General features: G+C 54.2%; 2 protein-coding genes across 6 annotated transcripts; one reads left to right on the top strand and one right to left on the bottom strand.

The window, feature by feature from the left end:
• Positions 1-262: 262 nt before the first annotated feature.
• Positions 263-9,204, bottom strand: Mmab (metabolism of cobalamin associated B). 5 transcript variants are annotated; one of them, XM_040731165.1, is made up of 10 exons: positions 9,035-9,203; positions 7,743-7,804; positions 7,050-7,143; positions 4,857-4,914; positions 3,932-4,004; positions 3,603-3,700; positions 3,317-3,381; positions 2,099-2,158; positions 1,284-1,414; positions 500-557 (listed from the first exon to the last, which is right to left on the bottom strand). In XM_040731165.1, the coding sequence occupies exons 1-9, from the start codon at positions 9,148-9,150 to the stop codon at positions 1,297-1,299; spliced, it is 744 nt and encodes a 247-aa protein (XP_040587099.1). In that variant the 5' UTR covers positions 9,151-9,203; the 3' UTR covers positions 500-557; positions 1,284-1,296. The 5 variants fall into 5 exon arrangements, 4 of the variants coding, with proteins under 4 accessions (XP_005078997.1, XP_021088021.1, XP_040587100.1 ...); XM_005078940.4 differs by lacking the exon at positions 1,284-1,414 and having other exon boundaries at positions 263-557; positions 9,035-9,198; XR_005870943.1 differs by lacking the exon at positions 3,317-3,381 and having other exon boundaries at positions 9,035-9,204.
• Positions 9,205-9,411: 207 nt separating this feature from the next.
• On the top strand, positions 9,412-25,032 carry Mvk (mevalonate kinase). The gene is made up of 11 exons (XM_005078941.4): positions 9,412-9,521; positions 10,720-10,811; positions 11,861-12,008; positions 15,041-15,185; positions 17,251-17,406; positions 17,567-17,670; positions 18,178-18,223; positions 19,888-19,978; positions 20,219-20,335; positions 23,248-23,401; positions 24,421-25,032. Exons 2-11 carry the CDS (start codon positions 10,734-10,736, stop codon positions 24,567-24,569), a joined length of 1,188 nt encoding a protein of 395 aa, XP_005078998.1. The 5' UTR covers positions 9,412-9,521; positions 10,720-10,733; the 3' UTR covers positions 24,570-25,032.
• Positions 25,033-26,419: the final 1,387 nt, after the last annotated feature.

The following is a 26,419-nucleotide window of genomic DNA, read 5'->3' on the forward strand; positions in this document are numbered from 1 at the left end:
ACCTTCCCCACGTTCACTCCCGATGCCGAGGGGCCCCTCCTCTTCGTAGCCGTCAGTATACCTTTCCAACCGGGAGTACAGAATGGAAGGCAGTCCCACGTGCTCTAGCACAGCCTGGGAGAGCCAGCAGGACTCTGAGAGGTCCCCTGGGGGAAACGGCAGGGAGTGTGAGGTGATGCCGAGTCTGTATCTCAGGCTCACTTCCAGTCTTTTTTTTTTTTAACTATTAATTTTATTTTATTTGCATTGGTATGGAGGGTGTCAGATCCCCTGAAACCAGGGTTACAGACAGTTGTGAGCTGCCATATGGGTGCTGGGAATTGAACCCGGGTCCTCTGGAAGAGCAGATCAGTGCTCTTAACCCCTGAGCCATCTCTCCAGCCCCCTCACTTCCAGTCTTAGTGTGAGCTGTTCTCAAGTTTTCCATGGTCTCTCCAGAGAGTGAGCTCCCCTCACATGTCTTCATGTCTCAAACATCACTCTTCTTGTATATTTTTTCTTGGCTGCCCTCTTTCATGGCTGCATACCTGGCTATGGTGAAGAGGTAATCGCTGAGTCTGGAGGGGCAGAAAGAAGCAACAGGAAGGATGTGGCTTAGCTAGTCTTCAAGAAGAAAGGGTGATGCTGGCACCCCAATAGGCAGAGTGGGAAGAGTGGGCAGTACACCCTCTTGGCATGATGGATGGCGGGGCTGGAGCACTCCTGGGTGCTCTGTGGGCATAGACTATTGCCCACCCTGAGTCCCTAAGGTGGAGCCTAGGGGCTCTAGGTGACTTGAGCTGCATCTACATTTTCCTGTGACAGGCATGCACCATCTGGGATTCATGACAGCTGCAAGCCTGTGGGTCAGCCCCCATCCCAGGCAGTATCACAAGTGACAGTTTGCATAAAGAGGCCTTAGGTGGGTCTTGACCTTGGAACTACCAACATTTTGGATTATTCTTTATGGTTGGGGCTCTCCCGTGCATGTAGAGTGGTCAATGGCATGCTTGGTCTCGACACACTGTTAGCAGTAGCCAGAACTAAATACAACTGCCCAAACTGTCTCCAGACACTGCCAGTGTCCCACTTAGAATCAGCAGCGTGGAGAAAGTCATGATCAGAGTCAGCAGACCCAGCAGTGACTGGCTCAGGGCAAGGGGCCTTCTGCAGGCAAAGGGACAGGGAATATTAGATGATGCCACACCTGCTTGAGGTACTTATGGGGCTCTGTGTCACCTCTTGGGAGACTCACAGCAAGCTTTTGTCACTCTCTCCCCCATGCCTTCCCGCTCCCCTCCTACCCTGAGCCCAGCTTCACAGGCCTTCCCTTCCGTCTGGTGTGCTGCTTCTAACTGCTGAGGCCGTAACTGCCCTTCTGAGCCCAGTGTTCCTAGGGTGGCTATATGCTGCGTTCTTGGTGACTCCTGGGAACCTGCAGGGAGGGATGACCTGCCCTGGTCTGCACAACACTGCAGGCCCAGCCAGTCTCCTCCAGGTTGCTGCTTCTGAGTTAGACAGGAGCCGTTTCTCACTAGGTCTGGGTGACATCCCACCCAGGAGGAAGGGACCTGCGAGGATGGAAGCCAGTCTGCATCCTGGGGGTAACATGGGACACAGGCATCATGAGGTCACTTTGTGCATGGCTAGGCAATTCCTGGGCTCCTGCCTGGCCCATGTCTGAGCCAGGCTGCAGTAGAAAGCAGAGGCACAGCTGTGGTGGCACAGAGGCTGACCCCAGGGCCGGGCACCTGTGGGTTAGCCAGGCTCACAGCACTGAGCTCAGCAAGGCTGTGGGTCACCTGGTATCTGAGGAAGAGATGCTGGCTGGACAGGCTTCCTGTTGGTCACCATCAAGACCCTGGGCAGCAGTATCCACGAACAGACCCTGAGACCACCCTGCCTTTTTAATTCAGGTTTGCCTCTGCTAGCTCTATAGGCATTTCCTAACCAGTGCCTTATCCCACAGAGTGGGACAGGGCTGCCCGAAAACAGCGAAGGCATAGACATCCTGGGGGGAGCAGGGAGAAGACTGAGGGAGGGAGGAGTGTGTGGTCTTAGCCCTGGCTGCTCTTAGGGCTCACTGCCCCACTATGGCCACCATCCTCCACTTAAGTACCTGTTTAAGAACTTGGCCACATTTGCATCCGTTTCTCCCATTTGGACAAGGGGCACCACACTGTAAAGAAAGGACACAGGAACTAGACTCAACACCCAGGAGCCTGGGACACGGATCACCGTTTGACCTCACCACGCAAACTTACCCTGATAACTACTCCCAGGTAGGAAAACCCACCGCCGCCTCAGCTGATGTGGCCTGGCTAGTGAAGGAGGCAGCAAAGCAGGTAAGCTGAGGGCAGGCTGGCCAACAGCCCAGCCTGCTGACCTTTGTGCCAACAAGCGAGGTCTCGGCTCCTGCATGAGCAGGGCTGTCTGCCTCTAGTCTTCAATGGAGGGTTCATGTGGCCCTTAATCCCCAAGGAGCTACTGGTTCTAAGTTGTAATTCTAAAAGCCTGGGGGTTCCACATCAGTCTGTGTGCATACACTTGAGACAGTGCCTGTTGGGCACCATGGCGTGATTACACCCCACCCCAAGCCCCACACTGCCTAATCCCTGTTGGTACTCTTCCCTGAGCCAGCCTGGGGCAGGAGGTTGACCCTATCCAAGATGATATACTTGGCCAGTGGCCCAGAAGTCTCATGTCTAGGAAGGTCTGTAGGCACCTCCCACTCTGCATGGTTTCTTCACCGAGGTATCTGTCTGCCCTGAGGGCATCCCCTCAGGTCACTGCCATTGCCACGGGCTGGGACCCTGTCTGTGGCACTGAGGGTGTACACCGGCTCAGTCAGTCTTGTGCTGAGCCTGTGGGCCACTCCCACCACTCACTGCTCTGAGCCCGATACGGATGACTCTGTACACATGACTGTTTTTCTTCTGAGGGCCAAGCTTTTTTTGTTACCCAGGATGTATCTGGGAGTGTCTGGGTCTAAAAGCCTTTTGTGAAGGACAAAACTCTTGTGATGTGGGGGCTGTGGAAGGGTGACTCCAGTCACAGAATCTAAGTGCCCCTGCCTCCTGAGGAGAGGAGCACTGTGAGGAACCCCTTGAGACTGTGAACACTCGGAGTTTGGAGATGAGGCAAGGGCAGCAGATGGTTGGACTACCGGCAGCTTCTACCTGGGTCTTTCCTATGGTCCTTTCATGGCATTCTCCTCTGCCCTATCCCCATAGCTTAGAATGTGGAGGGGAACCTGCTCTTGGCCTTTGAACAGCATGCAGTCACCTATCACAGCTATGACGAGCCTTCTGTGTCAGCCTCCGGGACCCACCCTTACCGTCGCTCAGCTCGGCGGCACACGGCCCGGCAGAAGTGCAGTGCTGAGCTGCTCTTGCCCCCAGACTGAAAGAGAAAGTGAGCATTGGCCAGCTGCTGCACACTGGCCCTGCCAGAGCCGTACCAGACACACCCCAGGGCTGCCCTCAGGTGAACAGGAAAGGGGCTGGAGTGATGTAGGAGTAGCTTTGTTGTGGTAAAAGCTAAAGTTGGGACTAATGGCAACCCCATGTGTTTCTGTCATTATACCCACCCTGGCCACCCTAGGGTGAGCCCCCAGTACCTACAGGCAGAATGAAGGCTGTGAGTGGGGGGAGCTGGCTGGAGTACTTGTCAATCCACTGTTCCAGTTCCATGATAGGCTCTTCCTTGAAGGCTGTGCGTTCTAAGGAGTCGGGGCAGAAAGACTACTCCTGTAAGCATGTCACTAGTCCACAGGGAAATACCCCTTCCCTTCTGCATGGGTATCCTGCCAATGGTTCCCATCAGCTTTGAGGCTAACTTCTTTCCCAAGGCCTACACGTTGTGTGTCCTGCCAGAGAGCCCTGGGACCCACACTCAGGGGCAGCCCCCACCCCAGGACTCTAAGAAGTCCCTGAGCAGGGCTAGGAATTACTTAAGTGAGCCTCTCTGGCTGAAGATCGTGGAGTGGCCAGGGCGGAGCCGACGTCCTGTAGCGTGCACTGGATCTGGGGGACAAGAGGCAGGCTGGGTGGAAATCATGCAACTGCACCACACTATTGCACGCTCAGAGGTGCCGCAGAGCGCGCACAAGGCTGAGGAGCTAACAGACCTGTGAATTCACATCCAAATGCAATCTGTCCCAACTAAGCACCGCGAGGCCTCCCGAGGGAGTCTGAGGGAGCAAAGACTCTGCTAGTATTGGCCAGGAGGCACCTTCTCAGCCTGACTATGGCTCCCACACACCTAACCCACGTGGCCTCCTTTCTCTACACTGGCAGCTCTGGAGCTGCAGTTCACTGGACCCAGAGTCACCTACAGTGAAGGACAGACATGGAGGGCAGCGGTCAGCAGGACAGGAAAACTCAGGAAGGACTCTTGTCTGCTCCTCAGAGTCACGTAGGCCCCAAGCAGACTACAGTGATGCTTGGGAGACCGCGTGACGCTGCTGCTGCCCTAGCTGGCAGGTCCCTGATGGAATACGAGAGCAACACCACCGGGAGCAGCTCCACCTGGCTGAGGCGTACAGCTGGGCACCTTACTCTTTAGGCCGGGCTTTGGCCCCTGGCATTGGGTTGTTCTTGCCAAGAGGCTGTCCCGTGAAATGGATGGTATTGACTCCAGTAGCTTTCCCACCGCCAGATGTGACAAGCACAGCCATCTTTCCATGTTGCTGGAGAGCAGAGCCACCTTTACACCTCACGAGGACTATGTGTCCTTATTTCTGAGATGAGGACAGTGCAGTTCTCAGGAGTAATTAGCTACCATGACGCAAAGAGGCCGCGGGCAGAGGATGAAGCCAGCAACACCCAGGCCACGGGGACAAAACCCCTGTTGTGGGTTAAAATGACGCTACTTACCTTCTGAAGCTCTTCGGCAAATGTGTGGCCCTTTTCTGTGATCAACTCCATGGCAAACCTTGGAGGATATGGAAAAATTAGCCCCTAACAGAACACTGTGGAGGCCACAAGATTAAGATAACCTGCAACGGCCACAGCAGTCCTTGCTAACAAAGAGGACAGGGCATCTGCTTCCCAAAGTGCTTTTCCTATATTCATCAGTCCCCAATCAGCTGTTCCTTTCAGCCCTTGTCCATGCCGGTCCTGTTGACACAGGTGACCTGGGGTCTGTCTGTCAGGAGATAGAGATGTGTGCTGTGACACCATAGCATTAAAGCTAAGGATGAGGGGAGCATGACCTGTCCTTGACAAGGGGGTGAAGAGAAGAAGGTGGGGTTTTGAGGGATGAATAGGAGTTCCTTGTAAGACAGAAGAGGAAACAAACCTCCCAGACACAAGCCAAAAACACTGCAGTCCCCTCTCGTACCCTGCGAGGCCTGGCAGGGGACAGATGGTGGCGCACAGGAAGGGCTCCTGGGAGAGAGAATCACAAAGGGATGATTCTCAGAGACGCAGCAGAGATATAGGAAATGATGATTGATGGTAAAGAGCGGCAGAGCCGAAGCCTGGAGAGGTGAGGGAGGGGACACGGGAGAAGCAGAACTCCGAGGGCCACCAGTGGGATCTGTACAGCGGGGGCGGGGGAGGGGGGGTCTGCCAGGGCCACGCTCAGCTGGCAAACAGCTTGTCCACGCTCCCAGGTTGTCCCTCACACACTTCCTCTCTCCCAGTGCCCACTGCTGCCTCCCATCGCTGCTCGCTTGTGGAAGCCAGAAGACCAGGACATGGGGTGTAGGGTTGGCAGGTTCCCTGTCACGTGCTCAGGCAGAGAGGGCAATGGGGCAGGAAAAGGAGCAGCAGGTGAACAGCAAACAACCTTCTTTCAGTCAGAACAGAACACTCGACAGAGCAAGCGCGGGAGCGCACACACACACACACACACACACACACACACATGCACGCACACACACGCGCGCACACACGCACGCGCACACACACGCGCACGCGCACACACACGCGCACGCACACACGCACACACACGCGCGCGCGCGCACACGCACACACGCGCACACACGCACGCGCACGCACACACACGCACGCGCACACACACGCAGTCTTCTCCTAACGTTAGTCCCCCTCTGGGTGACAAGGAAAGGCTGTGATGGCTGTGACAATTTTTGTCATCACTGTCCACTGCACTCCTGGCACCCGGCAGCCACGAGCCTGGAAGTTACCAGGGGAATGATAAAAATGATCGTAAGCAGTACTGTTACTTGCGTTAAGTACCGTCCTAGGCTAGATGCAGATCTATTGAATTAATTCATAAGAACAGAGGGGAAGTACTACCACGACCATTTCACAGAACAGTAAACTGAGGTTCAAAACAAGGAGTCGCACAGCTAGTGAGCAGTGGTACAGAGTTTGACCACAGGGCTTCCTGATTCCCCCATGTCTGTGACCACAGGGCCGGGCAGGCCTGACAGTGTCCACACCCTCAGTATGGCTGAGCACGGCCACCCATGTGGTCATCCTCATGCATGTAGCCTTTTTCACTTCACGGTGCCAGGATGTGACTAGGTCTGACCAGTGCCATGGGATTGAGAGGTCACATGGAAAGCTTCAGGAGCCAGCGTGAGTCTCACCAGGACCGGAACCACTCCAGACCAGGATCACATCAGCCTGGCTTCCACAGAGACCGCATTTGGCAGAGGTACAGCCAGCGTGCAATGGCTCAAAGTGAGGGTGGGAAATAATCCTTCAGTGTGATAAGCAGACGGGCTGGGAGCGATGGTAATCCTTGGGTAAGCCTTCTAACCCTTGGCTCACGTTAAAACCCACACTCACCAGGGGCCACAGCAGGTGCCCCGCGGATCACCTGAGCTCTCCTCTTTCCCTCACTGCTGTGCCCTGATGGCACATGTGTGCTAAAGTGACAGAAGCAGGGATGGTGAGAAGAAGGCCACTCCCCATGGTGACAGACGGACAAGGCGATAGCCTGTAGCCCCATGGAGCTGACCAGCCTGTGCTAACAGCTTGTACAGATCCAGACGGCACTCTCCAAGACCCTCCAGCACTTGGGAAAATGTTGCAGTGGTGACAGTCATCCATGCCCCAGGCGAACTTCCCATCAAGGCCCGTCCTTGCCCCGCTTACCCAATAGCTGAACTTAATTCGTCTGTAGTTCCCACAGCCTCAAATACTTGGTCATCTTTAGGTCTCCGTTCTCCTGTGAAGGTGCTGGAAAACCCTAGGAAACATATTCAGCACATTATGCATGGTGGTTGTCTAGGGGGAGGGGCAGGAGCTGGAGCGGTGGCCCAGTGGTTAGAGCACTTGCTGCTCTTGCAGAGGACCCAGATTCAGGTCCCAGCACTCGTGGCGTTCACAACCACCTGTAACTCTAGTTCCAGACCCGATGCCTTCTCAGGCAGCAGGCATGCATGTGGTTCAAGACAGGGTTCCATTATGTAACCTAGACTAGCCTGGAGCTTGATATGAGTCTTGAACTCAAGACTCTCCTACCTCAGCCTCCCCAGTGCTGAGATTACAAGTATGCACTATTCTCAGCTTCTTTACAACTTTATTTATTTAGTTTTGTTTTGAGACAGGGTTTCTCTGTGTGGCCCTGGCTATCCTGGAACTCGCTCTGTAGACCAGGCTGGCCTCGAACTCACAGAGCTCCGCCTGCCTCTGCCTCCCGAGCGCTGGGATTAAAGGCTGCGCCACCACCTCCCTGCTCTTTACAACTCCTTCTGAGCATGCCACTTTACATTACGATGTCCCATGGCTACAGCAAGGCCAGAGGAACTTTAAAATGACGCATCTCTCACTGCCCTCTCAGCATACCTTTGTCTCCCGTTTTGGTGTAAATCTTGGGGATCTTGGGCGCCTTCGAGGAGGACTGCGGCCTAAAGAGAAACAGACATTAAGACACGGTACGTGGGAATGGCTTATGGAGTGCACCTCGGTGAGTGAAGCCCAGCTTGCTGCCTGCAACCTCAGTGGTAGCATTTATCCCCCTTCTGGATGGCAATCTCTTATTAACCCCTGCCATCCCTTCTAGACAAAGTCCCGGGTGCGCAAGCTCAGCTTTGCGTCTACGTCTCTACCTGTACGACAGCTGCTGTAGTCAGTCAACGAAGTGACTGGCACATATTTGCTAGAGGAACTAAGTGATCACTCCATACAGTCCCAGCTTCACAGTGGACCAAAGCCACTAGCTCCTGGAATCACCACTCAGGTGTTTCCACAACTCACTATTACATCCACTTCTCTGTTGTGGCAACAATAGCCCACAAAGATTCACTTCCCCAGGTCTCCAGAAGGAGGCAGGGCTGGGATGCACGCCCAAGGCTGTTCTATTGTCAGCCTGACCTGGAACATTACCCTTCTCAAACTCTTGCCCCTAGTCTTCCCTAACTCCAACCTTCTATCACAAAGTTAGGGTTTCTTGGGGAAAAGAAAACTGAGCCTCTTGCATTTTCTAAGTCCTCGAGTGTCACAAAAAAACAAACAACAACAACAAGAAACAAAAACACTGGCAAAATGGAATTTGAAAAAATGGTACTTTCACTTTTTAAATTTGTTTCTGATTTTTGTTGAGCTGCAGGCCGGCAAAATTGGACCCCGGCTTTTGGACATGGTAGACAAACATTCTACCACTGGGCCACATCCTCAGTCTTCAAGAGGCTGCCATTTTAAAATAGCAGTACATGTGGCTTACAACTAAAATATGGCCTCACAAGGTTATTCAAAAGTCAGAGGACTGGACAGGAAGCTCTGATTACAAGTGCAAGGCAGTCTGTAGGTTCTCAGGCCCTGGAAGTCCACGGTACAAGTTTCACAGTCATTTTCACCTCTTCCTTAGATGATGCCCGGCGTCCTAATCCCAATAAACCTAGTAGACTGGACAAAATCCTAACAGAGGGCCCTGCTGGCCCACAAGGACATGCCCTGCCATCCGACCACAGCTGGAATGACTGTGTTAGAAATTGTGCCAAGAAATCCTGGCCTCTGACGCCATGCTGCCCCAGGTGATGTCAGACCGCAGAAACACGTCATCCGTGTGACGTGCCCACTGAGCCAATACAACTATCCCCCCCCCGCCCAGGAGGTACCGTCCCAAGCCTGACATTCACCTGTCCCCGTCTTCCTCGCCCCGAGGGCCGCGGCTCTGAAAACGGGAACATAGCAGCCTGCAGACGCCAAGATGCCCGCGCAGGCCAAGGCGGCCCCCAAACACCCACACGGCCATGCGCTTGAAAACCAGTCCAGGACTGACCCGGCCAGGCACCCGTCCAGGCCCGAGAATGGCTCCGCCCCGCAGCCGGCCGCACCACCTCCCAATCGCCGTTTCCTATTGGTCAGCGGCACTCGCACCAGGGCGGGGCACTCCCCAAAATTTGTTTCCCATTGGATCACGAAAAGAGTGAGGCGGGGAAACCCCGGCGTGTTTGAAGTTCCCATTGGTCCATGTTCGACCCAATCCCTAAAGGGATCCTCGGCTCTAGTGCTCTGATTGGCTGGAGGGAAGCCGCGTGCCTCCGTGGGGCTGTGCTCCCGGGGATGGAGAAGACCGGGAGCTGCAGCTGCGGTGTCTGCACACCTGGACGCTGGCCGCGGCAGGTGAGAGGCCTGGGCTGCGGGTCTGGGCGGCGTGAGGACCGGAGCCCCGGACACCCCAGGCCGGGCGCCGCATTCCTCTGCCTTGGTTTCCTTGATCGGAGCGGTCGGCGACATCAGATCGAACAGTTCCCTAAGAAACAGGGGCCTCGGTGGTTACTTCGTCTGTAGTGGGTTGGTTAGTGTGAGGGAGTTCTCGTGAGGCCTTAAACGCGGGTAATTTTGCATTCGTTATAGCAGTGTAAGATGCATGCGCCCATAAACCCAGCAAAAACACTCTGGGAGACTCTCTGCCTTGCAGAAGTTCTTGTTTAAATAACGCAACACGGGGTATGTCCTGCAGCCATGCATATAATTGTGACGTCGGTTAGTTGTGGCCTCGATGTCCGGGAAGGATTCTTTCCTTTTTAAGATTTTGTGTAAACCAACCTTGTTCACACCGTTAAACACATGGCTTTCCTCATGGTAGGCAAGCTCTTCACTTCTGAGCCACGCGCTCGGATGCCATGTCAGTTTCTGCTTTCAGTAGTGTTGGCAGTAAATGCCAGAGCCGAGAACAGGCCAGTGCTGAGTAGCTATCTTACTCAAGCAGCTATTTTGGCAGACAGACAGTGCTGCTTCCCGTCTTTTGAATCAGTCTCCAGTGCTGCCCCTATCTGATGTGTGGGAAGCAGATCGATGACAGTTTACATAAGGTGATGTCACAGGGGAGTGGAAGGGCTGGGGTCTGAACCCAGATGTTTTTCATTGTCCAGCTGGCTCGCTCACAGCACTGTCATGGTAAATAGTTAGTGCTGTATGACAGTTCCCGTTGTTATAATGTGCATTCTCTCTCTCTCTCTCTCTCTCTCTCTCTCTCTCTCTCTCTCTCTCTCTCTCTCTCTCTCTCTCTCTCTCTCTCTCTCCCTCTCCCTCTCCCTCTTTCTCTTTCTCTCTTTCCCTCCCTCTCTCTCTTTTTCTTCCTCTCCTTCCCTCCCTCCCTCTCTTCTTTCTTCTTTCTCTTTATGAGACAGTTTCTCTACATGGTTTTGACTGTCCAGGAATTCACTCTGTAGACCAGGCTGGCCTTGAACTCAGAGATCCAGCTGCCGCTGCCTCCCGAGTGCTGGGGTTAAAGGAATGTACCACCAAACCTACCCTTCCTGATGTGTCTAACTAACATCTGGGAACCTTTGTTCCTCCCTCTGCCATTCCCTTCCAGGAGTTCCAGGAGCCATGTTATCAGAAGCCCTGCTGGTATCTGCCCCGGGGAAAGTCATCCTCCATGGAGAACATGCTGTGGTCCATGGCAAGGTATAAAGTCCCCAGCCCTGAAGGATTGGGTAAAAGAAAGGCCTGAGGGGTAGACTGAATGAATCTCTCCAGCCAGACCAACCCTTGAACTGCTAAAGGACTCCCGGCCCCTCCCAATATGATAGAGAGAGATGGCTATAAACCCTGACAGGTTGAGTGGAGTCACCCAGGAAGTGACAGGCTAAGTGGAGTCACCCAGGAAGTGAGTGCCGGGGGAGCGGAAAAGAGCTTAGACGGATGGACTCACTCTGGGACATCCCAGTGTTGAACTGGAAAGAAGGTTTGGTAGAAGTGTTGGACATACATATTATCTCATTTAATCCTCAGCGCTAGCTCAGGGGTGCAACTTTGTGGTCTTCAATTTTAAAAGTAGGGAAGATGAGGTTTAGGAGGGAATTGATGACGTGACCAAGCACATTATTCCTTCATGACGCTGAGAGTGAGCCTGAGTGGGTCTGATGAGGGATATTCTTCTGTATATATGTTTTTCTTATTGGTTGATGAATAAAACACTGGTTAGTGGCCAGGCAGGAAGGGTAAGTGGGTCTACCACACTGGAAGATGAGGAGAATTCTGGGAAAAGTAGGTGAAGAGAGACCGCACAGGAGCCATGTAGACCACAAAGGAGTAACAGGTCTGGACATTCTCCAGTAAGCCAAGACCATGTGGAAATATACAGATTAATATAAATGAGTTAAGGCAGTGCTAGCCAGTAGGAAGCCCTAGTCATCGGCCAACAGTTATGACTAACATAGGTCCGTGTGTTTATTTGGGGCTGAGAGGGGAGGTGGAACCTGGCGGGACAAGAAACACTGCCAGCAACATGTATCTGAGATCAAAGCCTAAAGTTTTTCATTCACTCCAACTGACACTTTATGGTTTGCCTCAGATTCTGAGGCATGACTTCTTGTTGTCTTAGAGTTTGCTAGAATGGCAGAACTAGATGGCCAGTGAGCCCCAGGGATCCTCCTGTGTGCACCTGAGACATATGGATGTTGGTCCATGAGCCGCTCACCCTCAGCTTACCGCCTCTGCCCTTTATTCTACAGGTAGCCCTGGCAGTGGCCTTGAACTTGAGAACGTTTCTACTGCTTCGACCACAGAGCAATGGGAAAGTGAGCCTCAACTTACCAAACATTGGTATTAAGCAGGTGTGGGATGTAGCCACACTTCAGCTGCTGGACACAAGCTTTCTTGGTTAGTACAAAGAGGGGCAGCCAGGTGTGGTAAGAGTCTGGCCCTGAAGAAAGTGGGGGTGGAGTGGGGTAAGTGACTTCAGGCTGTCTGTGAGGGAGCCAGAGGACAGCTGTCCCAACAGGCTTTTCTTCTGACCCCAGAAAATTGGCTTCGTTCATTTAGTATTTGATTTAAATTTGTTTGTGACAGAGTCACACTCTGTAGACCAGGCTGCCCTGAAACTCACAGAGACTGCCTGTGTCTGCCTCTCAAGTGCTGGGGTTAAAGGTGTGTACTACCACCCAGCTAGTCATTTTAAACATGTAAAACTGTGCTCTAGATCTCTGGACTGTTATAGGAAGATCATTCAGGCCCATGTAGAGTAAAAACCTTCAGGTGTTGTATTCGCTACCCTTCTGTTGCCATGGCAAAGGCGACCTAAGGGAGGGTGTATTTTGGCTGTCCATCTGAACGCCATCCATCCTGCTCGTGACTGGAGTGTAAAGTGGCTGGTCACATTGCCTCTGCAGTCGAAAAGCAGAGAGAGGTGAATGGATGCTGGTGCACAGCTCTGTATCTCCCCTTAATTAGTCTAGAACCCTGACTTCTGGGCTAGTGTCACAAGTATTCAAACCTCTCTAGAAACGCCCTCATCTACGTGCCCAGAGGTGTGCTTCCTGGGTGACTCTAAATCCTACCAATATTAGCTAGTATATTCCCAGTACCTGGGAGGTGGAAGCCAGAGGATCAGGAATTCCAGAACAGCTTCAGCTGTTCAATCTGGGCTACATGAGACCATGTCAAACAAAACAAGATAAAAGAGAACAAAAGAGGTAACTGTCACAGGTGTAAACTGTGTCCACCTGTATCAGCCAGTGTGGACCTGTGTAGGGACGTCTTGGGGAGGACTCTCAGTGTGATTAGTAGCTGGGGAAGATGCTGTGACAGGAAGTAGATTAAGAAAGCCTTGGATTCTGTTTTCATTGGATAGTTGTTACTGAGCATGGGGCCAGGTTAGCCCAGTGGTGGAGTATGCTTAGCTTATGTGAGGCCCCTGGGTTTAATCTCTAGCACCACTAGAAATTATTTAAAGAGTCAAAGTAACTTATGTTTATTACCAGAAAATCCAGTCAATACTAATGAAGTGTTGCTAAAATCCTTCTGGGGAAAACATAGATGACATCTACACCCTCCTGAGGTCCCAACAACAAACCCAGGCACATTCCCACCAGAGTTCACTGTGGAGAACCAATGAATTCATCGGGCTTCCTTACCGAGCGTAGGTCAGGGGTTACTTACTGGAGTGTAGGTATCCCCACAAAACGGCCTCACCAGAAAGTCTTCACCCAACACAAATGATGCCTCTCCTGTAGTCACATAGCTGGAGCCCCCTTCCCCCAGCCTATCTGCCCTAGCCACTCCCCAAGGCCATGTACAGCTAGGACAGAGTTACATACAGCAGGTGGTAGGGAACCTCTGGATGCTCATGTGAGGGTCCTGTGACCTCCCCACGCCTCTGTGAAGTCAACAAGTCCCGCTGTGATAATCGCTTTTGAAAGGGGGTGCCACTGAGCTCCCCAAGGTGGTGGTTGCTTCTCTCAGAGGACAGTCAGGGACAACATGAGGTGCTAGATACCTCATTGCTTCAGTTCCTTCAGTAGCAACCTGGGCATCAGCTGGCCAGGATTGACTTCGGGAGAGGGAACATGAGATCGACTAAAAAAGGGAAATTCCTTGTTTCTGAAACAGTGGGGCCATAGCATGCTTTTCTTTGGGGTGTCAGCACTGTCTTCCCATGCCGTTAGCCCAGGGTCCCTGTGCTGGTGGTGGCGGCACGGGAAGAGTGGTGACCATAGCCGTCCCGGGCACCTGCCCCATTCCCTGGTCTGGACCCAGGGTGCTCCCTCTTCTCCAGCTCACGCCTCTCCTCATAGGAAATAGCATTTCTCAGCTAGCCCAGAGCAAGGGAGAGCACCCCAGGAACTACTTCCAGCCTGCACCCAAGCCCTGCCACCTGCCAGTGAAGATGGTGAAAGCTTTGGGCTGTGGCTCAGCAGTGGAGACCTGGGCCTGGTCCCAACAGGAAAGAAGGCTGAGGGATGTCTGTCTAGAGTGCTTCTTTTCTACCTGCTGGGCCTCAGAATTGGCTCGGGGCTTTGTTCTTTTTCTATGCATCTGGGTTCCTGGCCCTGCCTCTCTCCTGCGGAGGATTGGCACAGGTGGTGAGAAGTGACTATATTCCCACTGGCACAGGTGGTGGGAACTGACTATATTTTGCAACAAGTTTCCTGGGTGACTCCCGCACCCTCCTCAGCTCAGAGCCTCTGGGACTTGCCTTCCATGGCGTCAGTCAGTAGAGCAGAACGTCCCTTAGGACCAGCAACTGCTCTCCTGAGTCAGTGTGTGTAGCAGCGGCAGCCAGGCCGAGAACACACAAACCCACTGGTGAGTCCAGGCAAGTCTCTACTGATGCCAGGCCCAGGAGCAGGGCTGTGTGATATGTCTGATGGCTACTGTGGAAAACTAGCAGGATAAGGGGTGGTGCCGGGGCTGTAAGTCTGCCTCCGTGGAGGCCACAGGGACTCCTTGGAGACCTCAGTGGGCGCCCTGAACTTTCCTAACAGCCACGCCCCTCTCCATTCCTCCTGCTGACCCAGGACTGGGTGTGATCTGAAGCTGAGCTGGTCAGACTTGCTTAGCCTCCTGGCACATGCTAAGTGAGGGCCTTACCCACATCCCTAGTCCTTTTGCTAATTGTCTCGAGAGAGAGGGAACTAGCTGGGGACTACTCACTGCTCCATCTGGTTTTGAAGACTGGAAGGTGAAGGGAAGGCGTGTATTCAGACTATTAGTTCAGCACTTGCTCCAGGCCGGAAGCCATGCTGAGTCCTACAGTCAAGACCTGCGCCTGAGGCTGCCCACTCCCCAGACTGGAAGGGAATCGATACGCCTGGCTGGCTGCTGGGACCCTGTTTATCCCCACGGTGTGTTCTGTGTTTTATAAACGCGCCTACAGTCCCCCTCACCTGCCTGTCTTTTTGCCCGTGTGACAGAGCAAGGCGATGGTCCAGCACCCACCCCAGAGCAACTGGAGAAGCTGAAGAAGGTGACAGGCCTCCCGGAGGACCATGTCTGCACCAAGGGCCTGGCCGTGCTGGCCTTTCTGTACCTCTACCTGGCCATCTGCCGGAAGCAGAGGTGTGTGCTTGGTCTGTGGAATCCATCCGGCCTCGCCTGGGAAGTGTTCCGGTCGTCACTGTTACTGGAGAACCCCTGTGCCTCATGGGTCTCTTGGGACAGTGGCCATAGGCTGTCCCCACAGTGTGGCAGCAGTCCAGGAAAGGGGCTCCACCTGTTTATTCCTGGGGAAGCAGAGGCTCTGGAGATAGACAGCCTGAAGACCGCTCAGCAAGTTAAGCTGTGGAGTTGTGACATGCCCCCAGTACACATGAACACTGACACGGTGACCCTGTACTGCGTTCTCTGCTGCTCCGGGTTCAGTAGGACAAAGTCTTTAATGCATTCTTGTTCCTGGGGGGGGGTGCTCTTTGTGGTGTGGCTGGAGAGGCACACGCGTGCCTCATGTTGCTACAGTCAACAGAGTGAGCCTAAGTCTACTTGCCTCTTTTCAGAGACATCTAGGGAGCTGGTGCTAAGGGCTTGACAGGGGTGCTGGGATAGCGTCACGTGGTGTTCTGGAGGCTGGTAGCAGGTCATTTGCCCTCATTTGAGATGCTTACTCTCTCTGAGGCTCAACTTTCCCATCTGTGAAATGGGTGCATTGACAGGCAGTAAGGTTTACTCTGACTAGAGCCTGGCATGTGGTTTGATGCATTGTTTCTGTGACAATTAACCATGTCCTCCAGCTGGATGTGGTGATTTTATGCCTGTGACCCCAGTGCCCAGGAGACTGAGGCAAGAGGACTGTCCTGAGTCATCACATGCTTAGGCTCCAGAGTGACGTCCAGAACAGACTGACAGCTTGGGCTACAGTGTGAGACCTTATCTAAAACAAACAGACGAAACACCAAGCAGGGCTAGGGAGGTGGCAGTTACCTAGCATGCATGGAGCCCTGGATTCTGTGCCCACTGCCACATGCAACCTGGTGTGCACTGCAGTCCAGGACCTGCAATGTGGAGGGAGGCTGCATGGTCAGACTCAGGGCCGTCCTCATCTGCCCAGCAACTTTTAAGTCAGCCTTCACGAGACCCTCTCCAAAATGGCGTAAGCTCAAACGGTAAATTCACTATTAATTAATAACGCATAATTTCCTCGAGACCCGGCCAGGAGAATTAGGAGTTTATTTAAAATGGTAGCATAGCCATGACAGGCATGCTGTAAGGAGTAGCTTTGGGAGGTTTTGTGGTTGTTGTTTTTTGAGACATATAGCCCTGGCTGGACTGGGCCTTACTGTGTAGACCAGACTAGCCTGGAACTCAGAGCTCTGACCGCCTCTGCCTCTGGAGTGCTGGGGTCAAAGGCGAGCGCCGCCATGCCTGTCACCAGTGTTACTTTTTTATGCAAGGAGAAAGGCGGTCAGAGCCGCAGACACTGGCCAGGCCCTGTGCTGAGGACATCGCATAAGTGGCCAGCACTTGGCCTGACTTGGGGATATTCAGCCTGGGTAGCATGCTTCCCTTTGGTGGGTCGGGGCGGAGTTCTGCATAGGGTGGGCATGTGTCCTTTGAAAAGTCGCACTCAGTGTTAGATATCCACAACATGGGAACAGGACTGAGACATTGCAGAACACTGTTGGGTGTTACTTGAGGGGGGGCTCTGTGTGTGATGGTGTGACTACTCTTTCTACCTGGTCTGCAGCAGCCCGGGTCCCATGTGTCAGGAGTGCTGGGCGCTGTGCTGTGGAGACAGATGTCACGTGGGTCCTCGGAGCCCAGCAGCAGCTCTTGGGGGTGGCTTGCGGGAGGTGTCCTGTGGAAGCACTTGCTGGTCTCTGGAAAGATGGGTGGAGGATGATGCGGTGCAAGGCTGTGCCAGACAGACGGACGGACAGCTGGTGCTGAGAGCTAGGCCAGGAAGGAGCCCAGCTCTGTCGAGCAGGGAGGAGTGAGGGGTTGTAGGCTGCAGGGATTTGAGTCTGGCACCTGTTTCCGGGTTGTCTGAGTCACCCTCAGTTGCTGCCATCCAGCAGGGATGCTGGCCCATCAGTGGTCCAGGTGCTCAGCCAGCCCCTGCTGCACTGTCCATTCCCATAGGCACGTCATACCCTTCAGGGAGTCAGGCTTTGTGCCCGGTGTATTTCAGGGCACTCCCGAGCCTGGACATCGTGGTATGGTCGGAACTGCCGCCTGGGGCAGGCTTGGGCTCCAGTGCCGCCTACTCGGTGTGTCTGGTGGCTGCCCTCCTGACTGCCTGCGAGAATATCTCCAACCCGCTCAAGGACAGGGATGCCATCAGCAGGTAATGACCGTCTTTGCATTGTCCTTCCTGTGATGGAGCAGTGAGTAGGACTGTGGCTCGGAACACTGTTGTACCTATCTGAACCTTAGTTTACCCCTCTGTGAAAGGGGGTAACCCTGCCTCTCCTGTAGGAGTTTTAAAAATCTGCCTGTGTGCCCAGGTGGTCTGAGGAGGACCTGGAGTCGATTAACAAGTGGGCCTACGAGGGAGAGAGAGTGATCCATGGGAACCCCTCTGGTGTAGACAACGCTGTCAGCACCTGGGGTAGGTGTGTTTGCCTCCTTATCCTTTCTGGGAGGCTCGTTACATTGGTAGGTGCCCTGCCTCTAGGCTTGGGGTGAGTATAAGCGGCCTCTGTGGAAGCCTGTTCTGTTCCAGGGGAAGGAAGATCTCAGGGCTCTGTCTCTCTGACGGGTGGGCTCAGGCCCTGGGAAGAGCCCCACTGATCTCTGCGGGAGTCACAGGGAACTGTTGCTAAGGAGTTGGCAAACCACACAAGCAGCGTCCCATACTGACAAGACGATTGCTGACAGGCTAGCCGCTGAGCCCTGAGCCTTTGCCTCACCACACGAGCAATGGCTGAGGAAATGGGCAACTCAGAAGGCCAAGGTCCCCAGGGCCTTGATACCCTTTGGGTCCTCAACAGCTGGAGCTGGAATGGATGGGTGCAGCATTCAGCCTGGCATGTCACGAGGCCACAGTGACCTCACGCTGTCCCAGAATGCAAATCTGAGCCTTCCCCATGATGATGGCTGCTGTTCCTCTCTTTAGGAGGAGCCCTGCGCTACCAGCAAGGGAAGATGTCGTCCTTGAAGAGGTAACTCGGGCTTCTTGGCCGTGCCTGGCACAGCTACTTCACATATCCGGGAAGAGCGCTATGCCTGTCTCTGTGAAGTTGGGAGGGGTGGGTGTCCTTGTGTCCCCTTCCTGCTGTGGCCGGATCACGGTGTGAGACCTGGGGCACAGTGAGGCCTGCCTAGCCATTGTCTTTCCTCTACCGTGCCAACTCTTCATAGCCATTGAAGGTGAAAGTCACACGTGGCTGTCCCTTCCCCTTGAAGAACAGCTGGTCCCCTGACCTGGCTGCCTGGCTGTCTATTCATGCAGTAAACAGTAGGCACTGCCTTCCTTTCCCTAATGGTACACCCTGGGGCCCGGGAGCATAGATGCACTTCTCAGGCTGTTTCTGGGAGTGAGGGTAGGGTTGGGTTGGGGTTTGACAGGTAAGTACAGAAGCCAACATAGGACAAAAAGTGGCGTTGTGCTGGAGTCCTTGGTGGGAGGCTTGGACAAGCCTCAGAGTAGTCCTGCCTTCATCTTACAACTGGCTTAACGGGGAGTCGGCTCCCCCAAACCACACACGCTGCCATTCTGTACAAGGCTCCAGGTCCAGCCTCCCTGAACACAGCCTTTTTTGAGTGACAGGCGGTCTTTAAAGGGGAGAGAAAAGATTGCTTATCTTAGAAAGTTTAGAAAAAACGAGCGCCGTCCTCCAGGGTGGGAATCGCTTCCTGGCTTCCGGGCTGTGAGACAGTGGGCCTGCGACCTCTCCACTTCCACTGGATCTTGCAGTCCTGAACTGTAAAGGGGCGCACCCAGGTTCTCCGCCTCCATCCCCACCATAGCTCAGAATGGATGGCAGGCGTGAGGACTGGTTTCTCCAGAGACGCCCACACAAGGACAGTCAGGACCATACAGCTCCCGTAGGACTGTGCTAGGGAGTCTGCCGACTGCAGCCTCAGGCAGATGGAGTTTTCCTCAGCAGCTGGGTCTTAGGCTGCTGGGCCACAGCAGGGTTCCTGCCCACACTGCTACTCTGGGCGCTGTAGAATGGGCTCTCGTGTATGGGGGGGGGGTGCAGTGTTGGCCTCTGCAGTCCTGCCTGGTTGTTCTCTCCCACAGGGGCCCCCACAAATGCATGGCAGAAGAACAAGCACCCCTAAGCTAGACTAAAACATGGTGTCCCAAGGTTTTTGGATGGCAGAGCATTTCAGGGTTAGATTAAGGACAGTCAGCAAGCGACACCCATACAGACAGTTCTGAGTTCTCAGAACCTTGAGACCCGGAGTATTTCTGCTAAGGATGTTTTACTCTCCCCTTGTGTCCCCTCCCCCATCCCCACCTAAGCTTCACGGTTGGGTACCACTGACCTCTGACCCTCCTACACTCTACCATAGCCACTTTGAACTTACAACCTGATGAGGGGTCATGACCTGCCACCTCCAGGCATATGCTGCTCTGCCCCAGCCTTTGCCCCTGTGGCCTTTATCCCTTCTCAGTCTTGGAGGACCTCCTTCCTCCCTGCTCTGCCTGCTAGTCTAGACTAAGCTGGGGTCCCCTGTGTGCTGTCCCTGTGTCATACCTTCCTGGGCCTCCACTTCTGCACCAGGATGGGGTGGGGTCCTGGGCCTCCACTTCTGCACCAGGATGGGGTGGAGTCCTGGGCCTGCCTCCTGCATCGAAACTTTCTTCTCACCACAGGCTCCCGGCCCTGCAAATCCTGCTCACTAACACCAAGGTCCCACGGAGTACGAAGGCCCTCGTGGCTGGCGTCAGAAGCAGGCTACTCAAGGTTCCTGGATGGAGGGGTGCTGTGGATGTTGGGGACAGGGAGATCTGAGGAGGTAGCGTGGACAGAAAGCTGCCTGCCTCTATTGTAACATTGACTTTGTGACATGGTTGTCCCTGCAGATGTCAGGACAAAGGCAGGGCCAGAGGAGAGTCCCTGAGGCTGGTGTCGATGATGTCCCACGCTACAGCAGGGCCCTCCCCTATCCGTAGACCTCACGGTTCTGGCCTTCCTTCCCTACAGTTCCCTGAGATCGTGGCCCCGCTCCTGACCTCGATTGACGCCATATCCCTGGAGTGTGAGCGCATTCTAGGAGAGATGGTGACCGCTCCGGCCCCGGAACAGTACCTTGTTCTAGAAGTAAGCCCGCCACGGCTAGCTCTCACCCTGCTGCTGTTCAAGTAGTGTCTCCCCCTGTCCTTAGATGGCCCAGGCCTGGTCCCTGAGCGTGTGTGTGCCCATGTGGGCAAGCATGTCTTACTGGCCCTGAGGCCCTGTGGGCAGGTGTAGGTCACGAGGTTGAGAAGCAGCCCACGTGGGCAGACCCCCATTCCCTTCCATCTCCATTCTGTCCTGGGGAGATGCCTACCTTCCCTGCTCCCAATCCGAGCTGGCTCCAGGTGTCCACTCAGCAGCCACCTGTCGCTTCTGGTCAGGAGGTTCTGAAGTTGCTCTGTGGTCCTCTAACTGTGGCCAGCACCTTCATGTAACTGAGTATAGCACAGAGGCCCTGCAGGCAGTGTCTGAGCAGGTCAGTGTCTGAACTCTCCTTTAGTCACTGCAGGCCAGCGGCCCCACTGGGGTGTCACAAATTCGTTACAGTTTCGGGGTTTCGTGTTCCCAGTGCCCATGTGCCACCAGCTCAGAGAGCTGAAGGCTCCCTCTCATACATGGGCCATCTGGTCTGGTGAATCAGGCTGATGGTAAAAGGCCATCTGGTCTTGGGGTACAGGGGACCTAGCAGCCCTGGCCGAAATAGCCGAGCAGCAGCAGTATATGAAGGTACAGGCAGGGTCCCCTCCAGATGGCCCAGCACACTCCTGCTCTCGTTGGCCTCTAGTACTGTCCTGTAATCGCGCTGCAACCTCTGTGTCTCCTGGCATCCCCACGCACTGCCTCTCAGGGTAATGTCCCTCTTGCTCCTTGCAGCCGCCTGTGTCTCCATTTTACAGGCATAAAAGCTGAGATCCAAAATGGCTGACTTCCTCCTGCGTTTCCTAGCCAGTGGGTGGCACAGCCAGGATCCAAACTAATACCTGTGTACGCCTCTACTCAACAGATTTTATTCTTTTTTTTTTTTTTTTTTTTTTTTTTTTTGGTTTTTCAATGTTTTGGAGGCTGTCCTGGACTCGCTCTGTAGACCAGGCTGGCCTTGAACTCACAGATATCTGCCTGCCTCTGCCTCCCGAGTGCTGGGATTAAAGGCGTTGCGCCACCAACGCGTGGTGATTTTATTCATTTTGTATCTTGAGTGTCACACTGTGTAGCCCTTGGCTGGCCTAGAATTCACTGTGTAGACCAGGTGAGCCTCAGACTCAGAAATGTGCCTACAATGTGTGCCATCATACCCAGAATCTCTCAGAGCTTTACTGAGCACCTATTGTGAACCGGGCACAAGGCCTCCATGTAATCCAGAGCCTCATTCTTCATTTCCCTCCAGGCGCCCTCCAGAAGTCCCCAAGCTTGCTCCCCCAGTCCCCGTTTCCTTCCATGTTCAGGGGTGCAGAGCAGGAAAAAAAATATAGAGAACTGCCCCGCGCATGCACTGTCAAGCCCCAAGAATGCCAGGGAACAGCGCACTGATTACGCAGTGTGGGTATTTTTGGCTGCCACAGCCGCTGAAGTGCACAGCTCTGTTCTTGGACAGCTTTGCACATGAACCAGCTAGCTCTTCTCTCATGTCACAGCCTGTCATCTGATCCTTGACAGATTTCGGATCAGAATGTGACAGGTGTCTGGAACCTGCCTTGACAACATGACACCTGGAGCTCAGGCACAGAGAGGCCCCAGACATCTTCTCCACACGTGGCCCAGCGGGCTTTCGAAAGGCACCCAGGGCTGCCACCAGGCCATACTGCCTGTCTGCCTGTCTGTCAGAGTGCTGGGAAGTGGGGCGGGCCTGAGAGGTTGGCAGAGCTGCCTCGGTGCTGGTCAGCCCCCAGTGCACAGGCATCCTGAGCTCTGTGCTCAGAGCAGAGCCCTGGGCAGCACAAGCCACACCAGGTCCCTGAGCAAGAGGAGGCCATGGAAATGCCAAGGGGGTTCTTGCAAGCAGAAGGGCTTCCGGCACTGATGCATTACCTATTAGATGGGTGGTCCCAGACAGGTTTTCTGCCCCTGGCCCTCAGTGCCCCCTTTTATAAAATGAGATGATGGTAACACACACTGATAGCAGAATGTTTGCCCAGCATAGGCATTGTGCAAAAGTCCTTCCCTTCACACAGCCAGGAGGCAGGCAGACCTCACACCATCTGTTTCCATGGAGAAACACTCTAGCAAAAGACCCCGCCTAAGGGCTGAGAAGGGCAGAGCCCAGCCTCACCCCAGCCGGCCTGAGTCCCAGGCCCAGGAGGGAGTGCAGAGCCTGACTGGGTGTGCCTCTCCAGTACGCCTCTGTTCCCATCATCCAATAAAAGGCAAACACTGGCTACCTTTAGCATTTTGTTCACATGCTCCTTGTTGGCTGGCAAGTAGCAATTTTATTGCACACAATTGCAGAAACCTAGACAAATATTTAGCTATTTTCTCACTTGTGACCTTGCTGGAGTGACAACTTGGTTCTTATTCTGAAAACCATCCCAGGAGGCAGCAGTAGAGTGGCATATTGTGTGAAACATTTTCTCTCGCAAATGGCAAACCTGCCCCTACTAGCCTTTAGCGGAAAAGGAATCTCCTAAGCGAGGGACCAGTGGTGATGACTTCAAGCATGGTTTGCTCCAGAGAGTGAAGCCAGGTGGTTAGGAATCTGTCATGTGATCTGTGACCGACCACATGGTAGGGGGACAGGTTAGGTGGCCAGTGTCTGAAGTCAACTAGATTTAACCATTCCAGTGACAGGAACCCTTTCCCTGTTTGACCAGCTTAGATTATGTGCCTCCTCCATATATGTCACAATGGCTGGAGGATGAACTTGGTTCCATTCATGAACTAAGTCCCACGTCGAGAGCATGAGTTGTCCCATAGCAGCAACTGCTGGGCAGACAGGAGATGCGGGCTGGGACAGAGGGTTTGCCTTGGGTGGATTAGACAGGAACAGATGGCATCTTCTCCAGGAGCTGATAGACATGAACCAGCACCACTTGAATGCCCTGGGTGTGGGCCACGTCTCCCTGGACCAGCTCTGCCAGGTCACAGCGGCACACGGACTTCATAGCAAGCTGACAGGTGCAGGTGGCGGCGGCTGCGGCATCACCCTCCTGAAGCCAGGTACGGTTGGGGCTGGGGAGATGGTTACTAACACCGACTGGACCGTGGTGGGAGATCCGTTGCAGGATCCCCTGGGAAGGGGGACTTGTGACTGTGGGCCAGTTAATTAACCTGGCTGTACCTTTGTCCCCTCTGGGAAGACAGAATGACAGCAGGTAGGCCGAGGGACTGTTGCTCCTGCTCAGGGAGGAGCTTGTGGCTGGAAAGATCATCTGCCCCAGGCTGCTCCTGCTGCCTCCCACCACAAGCTTCAGGAACAACCAGGGCAGGCCCCTGTCTCACTGTGAAACAGGGACGGGGTTGACCCAGAGGCAGAGAGCGAAGTGGCCATGCTCATTAGCCTTGAGGGGAAAGATCCAGTAGTAGACTTAGAGAAGGAGCCCAAGGCCAGGCTGGGGTGCAGGGAGTTCTTGCTGCCGGCGTACGGCAGGCATCAAGTGATACCACCCACCCCCACCCGCTCCAGCATACTTGCCCTCCCCCTTTTTCTCCTCCCTCTGTCTCCTCACTTTGTACACCCCACCAGGATCCCCGAAGCCCTTGCTCTTGGTAGTGGCTTCTGACTTCAGGGAGTACAGGGGTCTCCTTCTAGGTGGCCCTGAGTGGTATCTACTGACCCAGAACCAATGCTGATTTGTTTTCTTTTTCTTTCTTTTCTTTTTTCAACGCTGATTATGAGTGAATGCTATGAGATCATGTCCAGTATACCCGGTACTGACCAGGCACTCTGGTGGGGGCTGGGAGTGTGGCCAGTGTCAGCCTCACTTCCAGTTAGGGAAACCAAGGCCCATATGGGGATTAAGCTTGAAGCTACGTGACCAGCTGATGCATGACAAGGCTAGGTCCAGGTGATTAAAGACCATGAGGAGGGTGTTGGGCTTGGCACATGGCTCATAGGTGCTTCAGTGACTCATAGGTGCTTCAGTGAAGCCGCAAGATGCACAGCAGGAGGACCCTACCCTGGGGTGGGAGTGTCTGCTGCAAGTCATCCATCAGGGCTGATTGCCTTCCGTCTCCAGGTCTAGAGCGAGCCAAAGTGGAGGCCGCCAAGCAGGCCCTGACCGACTGTGGGTTTGACTGCTGGGAGACCAGCATCGGAGCGCCTGGGGTCTCCATGCACTCGGCTGCCTCCTTAGATGACCCTGTCCGACAAGCCCTGGGCCTCTGAGATGATATAACACCAGGTCCTGCCAAGAAGCCTCTCACTGGAGCATTCTGGGACTGGAGTTGGCCTCTGTGCTGACCAGTGAAACGTTTCCTGCTGGTAGCAGACTCTGAGAGGTGCCACCTCCATGCCCCATCTGTACGCTGGCATTTCTGGAGCCAGACAGACATCATTTGTGGGGTCTCCTGAGCTGGCAGGCTGATACAGGCCTTCGCCTTGGAGCTCGATGGGTGCATCTGCCTGGGCCTGGCCTCCATCTGCCTCACTCAGACTCTCTGGCTCTTAGCCATGCACTCTTCTGTTCGGCCATCCAAGGCTCCTTAGGAACTTCCTGGCGGGAGGTTCTTGTCTGTCATCCTCACCCAGGGATCATCAGCCGAGCCAAGGCTTGCTGACACTTCTGTCTCCATGTGTACTTGTGGGGAAGCTTCCCGTGGGGGAAATAAAGAGAGATTGCACAGGCAAAGCCTCAGGACCTGTGGGAAGATAGGACCAGTGCACTCTGCTCCTCCCCCTCCCCCTTCTCCTCCTCCCTTCTCTGGTGCACCCTCCCTCTCCCTGAGAGTTCTGGGGCTGATAGGGACAAGGGCATAACTGCCTCAGTCACAACACAGGTGGATACCTCGAGCACCCACCAATGTGCACAACTCTGAAGCCTTGGGAATGAACTTAAAGCCTAGGACATTCCTTCTGTTTTTTTGTTTTGTTTTTTGAGACAGGGTTTCTCTGTGTAGCTTCGGAGCCTGTCCTGGTACTGACTCTGTAGACCAGGCTGGCCTCGAACTCACAGAGATCTGTTTGCCTTTACCTCCCCAGTGCTGGGATTAAAGGCATGTGCCACCACCACCTGGCCCATCCCTTCATTCTGATGTCAACTGTCTAGGTGGAGAGAATGCCCTTCCCTCATGCTCCTGGCATGATAGGGCCCACCAAACCCTGGTAAAGCAGCACCTCACCCACAGCACCCCTGGGAGCCAGGGACCACAGTAAAAATGCCCTGGACTGGGTTAGTTTGTTTCCCACGACTCAGTGTGTGTTTGCTCTCAGCCGCTAGGGGGCAGCTGATGCCTTTCTCAGCACCCTTGGGAGGAGGGTAGGGGGGAGCTGGGCTGGAGTACACCACCAGGAGGTCACTGCAGACTACTTGGCAGGTCTGTGCCCCTGCCCTCCAGAAACAAGTAATGCAGAAAGCAATAATATTCACCTGAGAACTCGTGGGACATTCTGTGCCCAACTTCACAACACAATCGACAATACCATCCATGCTCATCTCACAGACCAAGAAGCCAGAGCTCAGAGATGTTGGGTAATTGTCCAAAGCCACGAAGCTGACCAGCTTCAGAGGCCATTTGTCTCCAAAGCCAGCCATCAAGCTGCCCTGCCCCGGCACCACTCCCCCTCAGGCTGGCTGCAAATGTAACTGCCCGTAGCATAAAGTCCCGCATGCTTTCATCACCAGGCAGTTTGAGTGAGCAGCTGGGACCACTGCACGGGACCATCCTGCAGTCGGGTGGGGAAGGTGAAATGTCCACAGCAGCTGTAACACCAAGCAGGATTATCAAACTGAGATCCTCAGAGCCTTCATGCTCCTTGGAAACTGGGTGTCAGCAACCAATGCTGACTTGATGCCCTGGCCCTCAGGAAGCAGCCACCTGTGGGTCCTGGACAGTGTAGCCACTTACCTCAGCTGCTGTTGTGGCTACCGTATACTCCTAATGCTACCATACACAGCCACTGTCTCATAGGCCTTTGCAGCCATGACTGCTCTTACTGGTCATGCAGTGATATCATTCGGTTGTTCTCAGTCACCCCAAGCTTCCAGAAGACACCCAGGAGTGCTGTCCCCTGCCTGC

Source organism: Mesocricetus auratus, unplaced genomic scaffold (assembly GCF_017639785.1).
Source record: "Mesocricetus auratus isolate SY011 unplaced genomic scaffold, BCM_Maur_2.0 Super-Scaffold_100025, whole genome shotgun sequence".
NCBI classification, from domain to species: domain Eukaryota; kingdom Metazoa; phylum Chordata; class Mammalia; order Rodentia; family Cricetidae; genus Mesocricetus; species Mesocricetus auratus.

What these genes read in the sequence shown, in the direction of transcription:
- Mmab (XM_040731165.1), bottom strand. Translation starts at nt 9,150, where the DNA reads ATGGCCGTGTGGGTGTTTGGGGGCCGCCTTGGCCTGCGCGGGCATCTT. An exon ending in CACCAAAACGGGAGACAAAG is followed by an intron (nt 7,144 to 7,742) that starts GTATGCTGAGAG and finishes TATGTTTCCTAG; the next exon opens with GGTTTTCCAGCACCTTCACA. An exon ending in GTGGCCAAGTTCTTAAACAG is followed by an intron (nt 1,415 to 2,098) that starts GTACTTAAGTGG and finishes CCCTCCCTGCAG; the next exon opens with GTTCCCAGGAGTCACCAAGA.
- Mvk (XM_005078941.4), top strand. Translation starts at nt 10,734, where the DNA reads ATGTTATCAGAAGCCCTGCTGGTATCTGCCCCGGGGAAAGTCATCCTC. An exon ending in TCAGAAGCAGGCTACTCAAG is followed by an intron (nt 19,979 to 20,218) that starts GTTCCTGGATGG and finishes CCTTCCCTACAG; the next exon opens with TTCCCTGAGATCGTGGCCCC. An exon ending in CATCACCCTCCTGAAGCCAG is followed by an intron (nt 23,402 to 24,420) that starts GTACGGTTGGGG and finishes TTCCGTCTCCAG; the next exon opens with GTCTAGAGCGAGCCAAAGTG.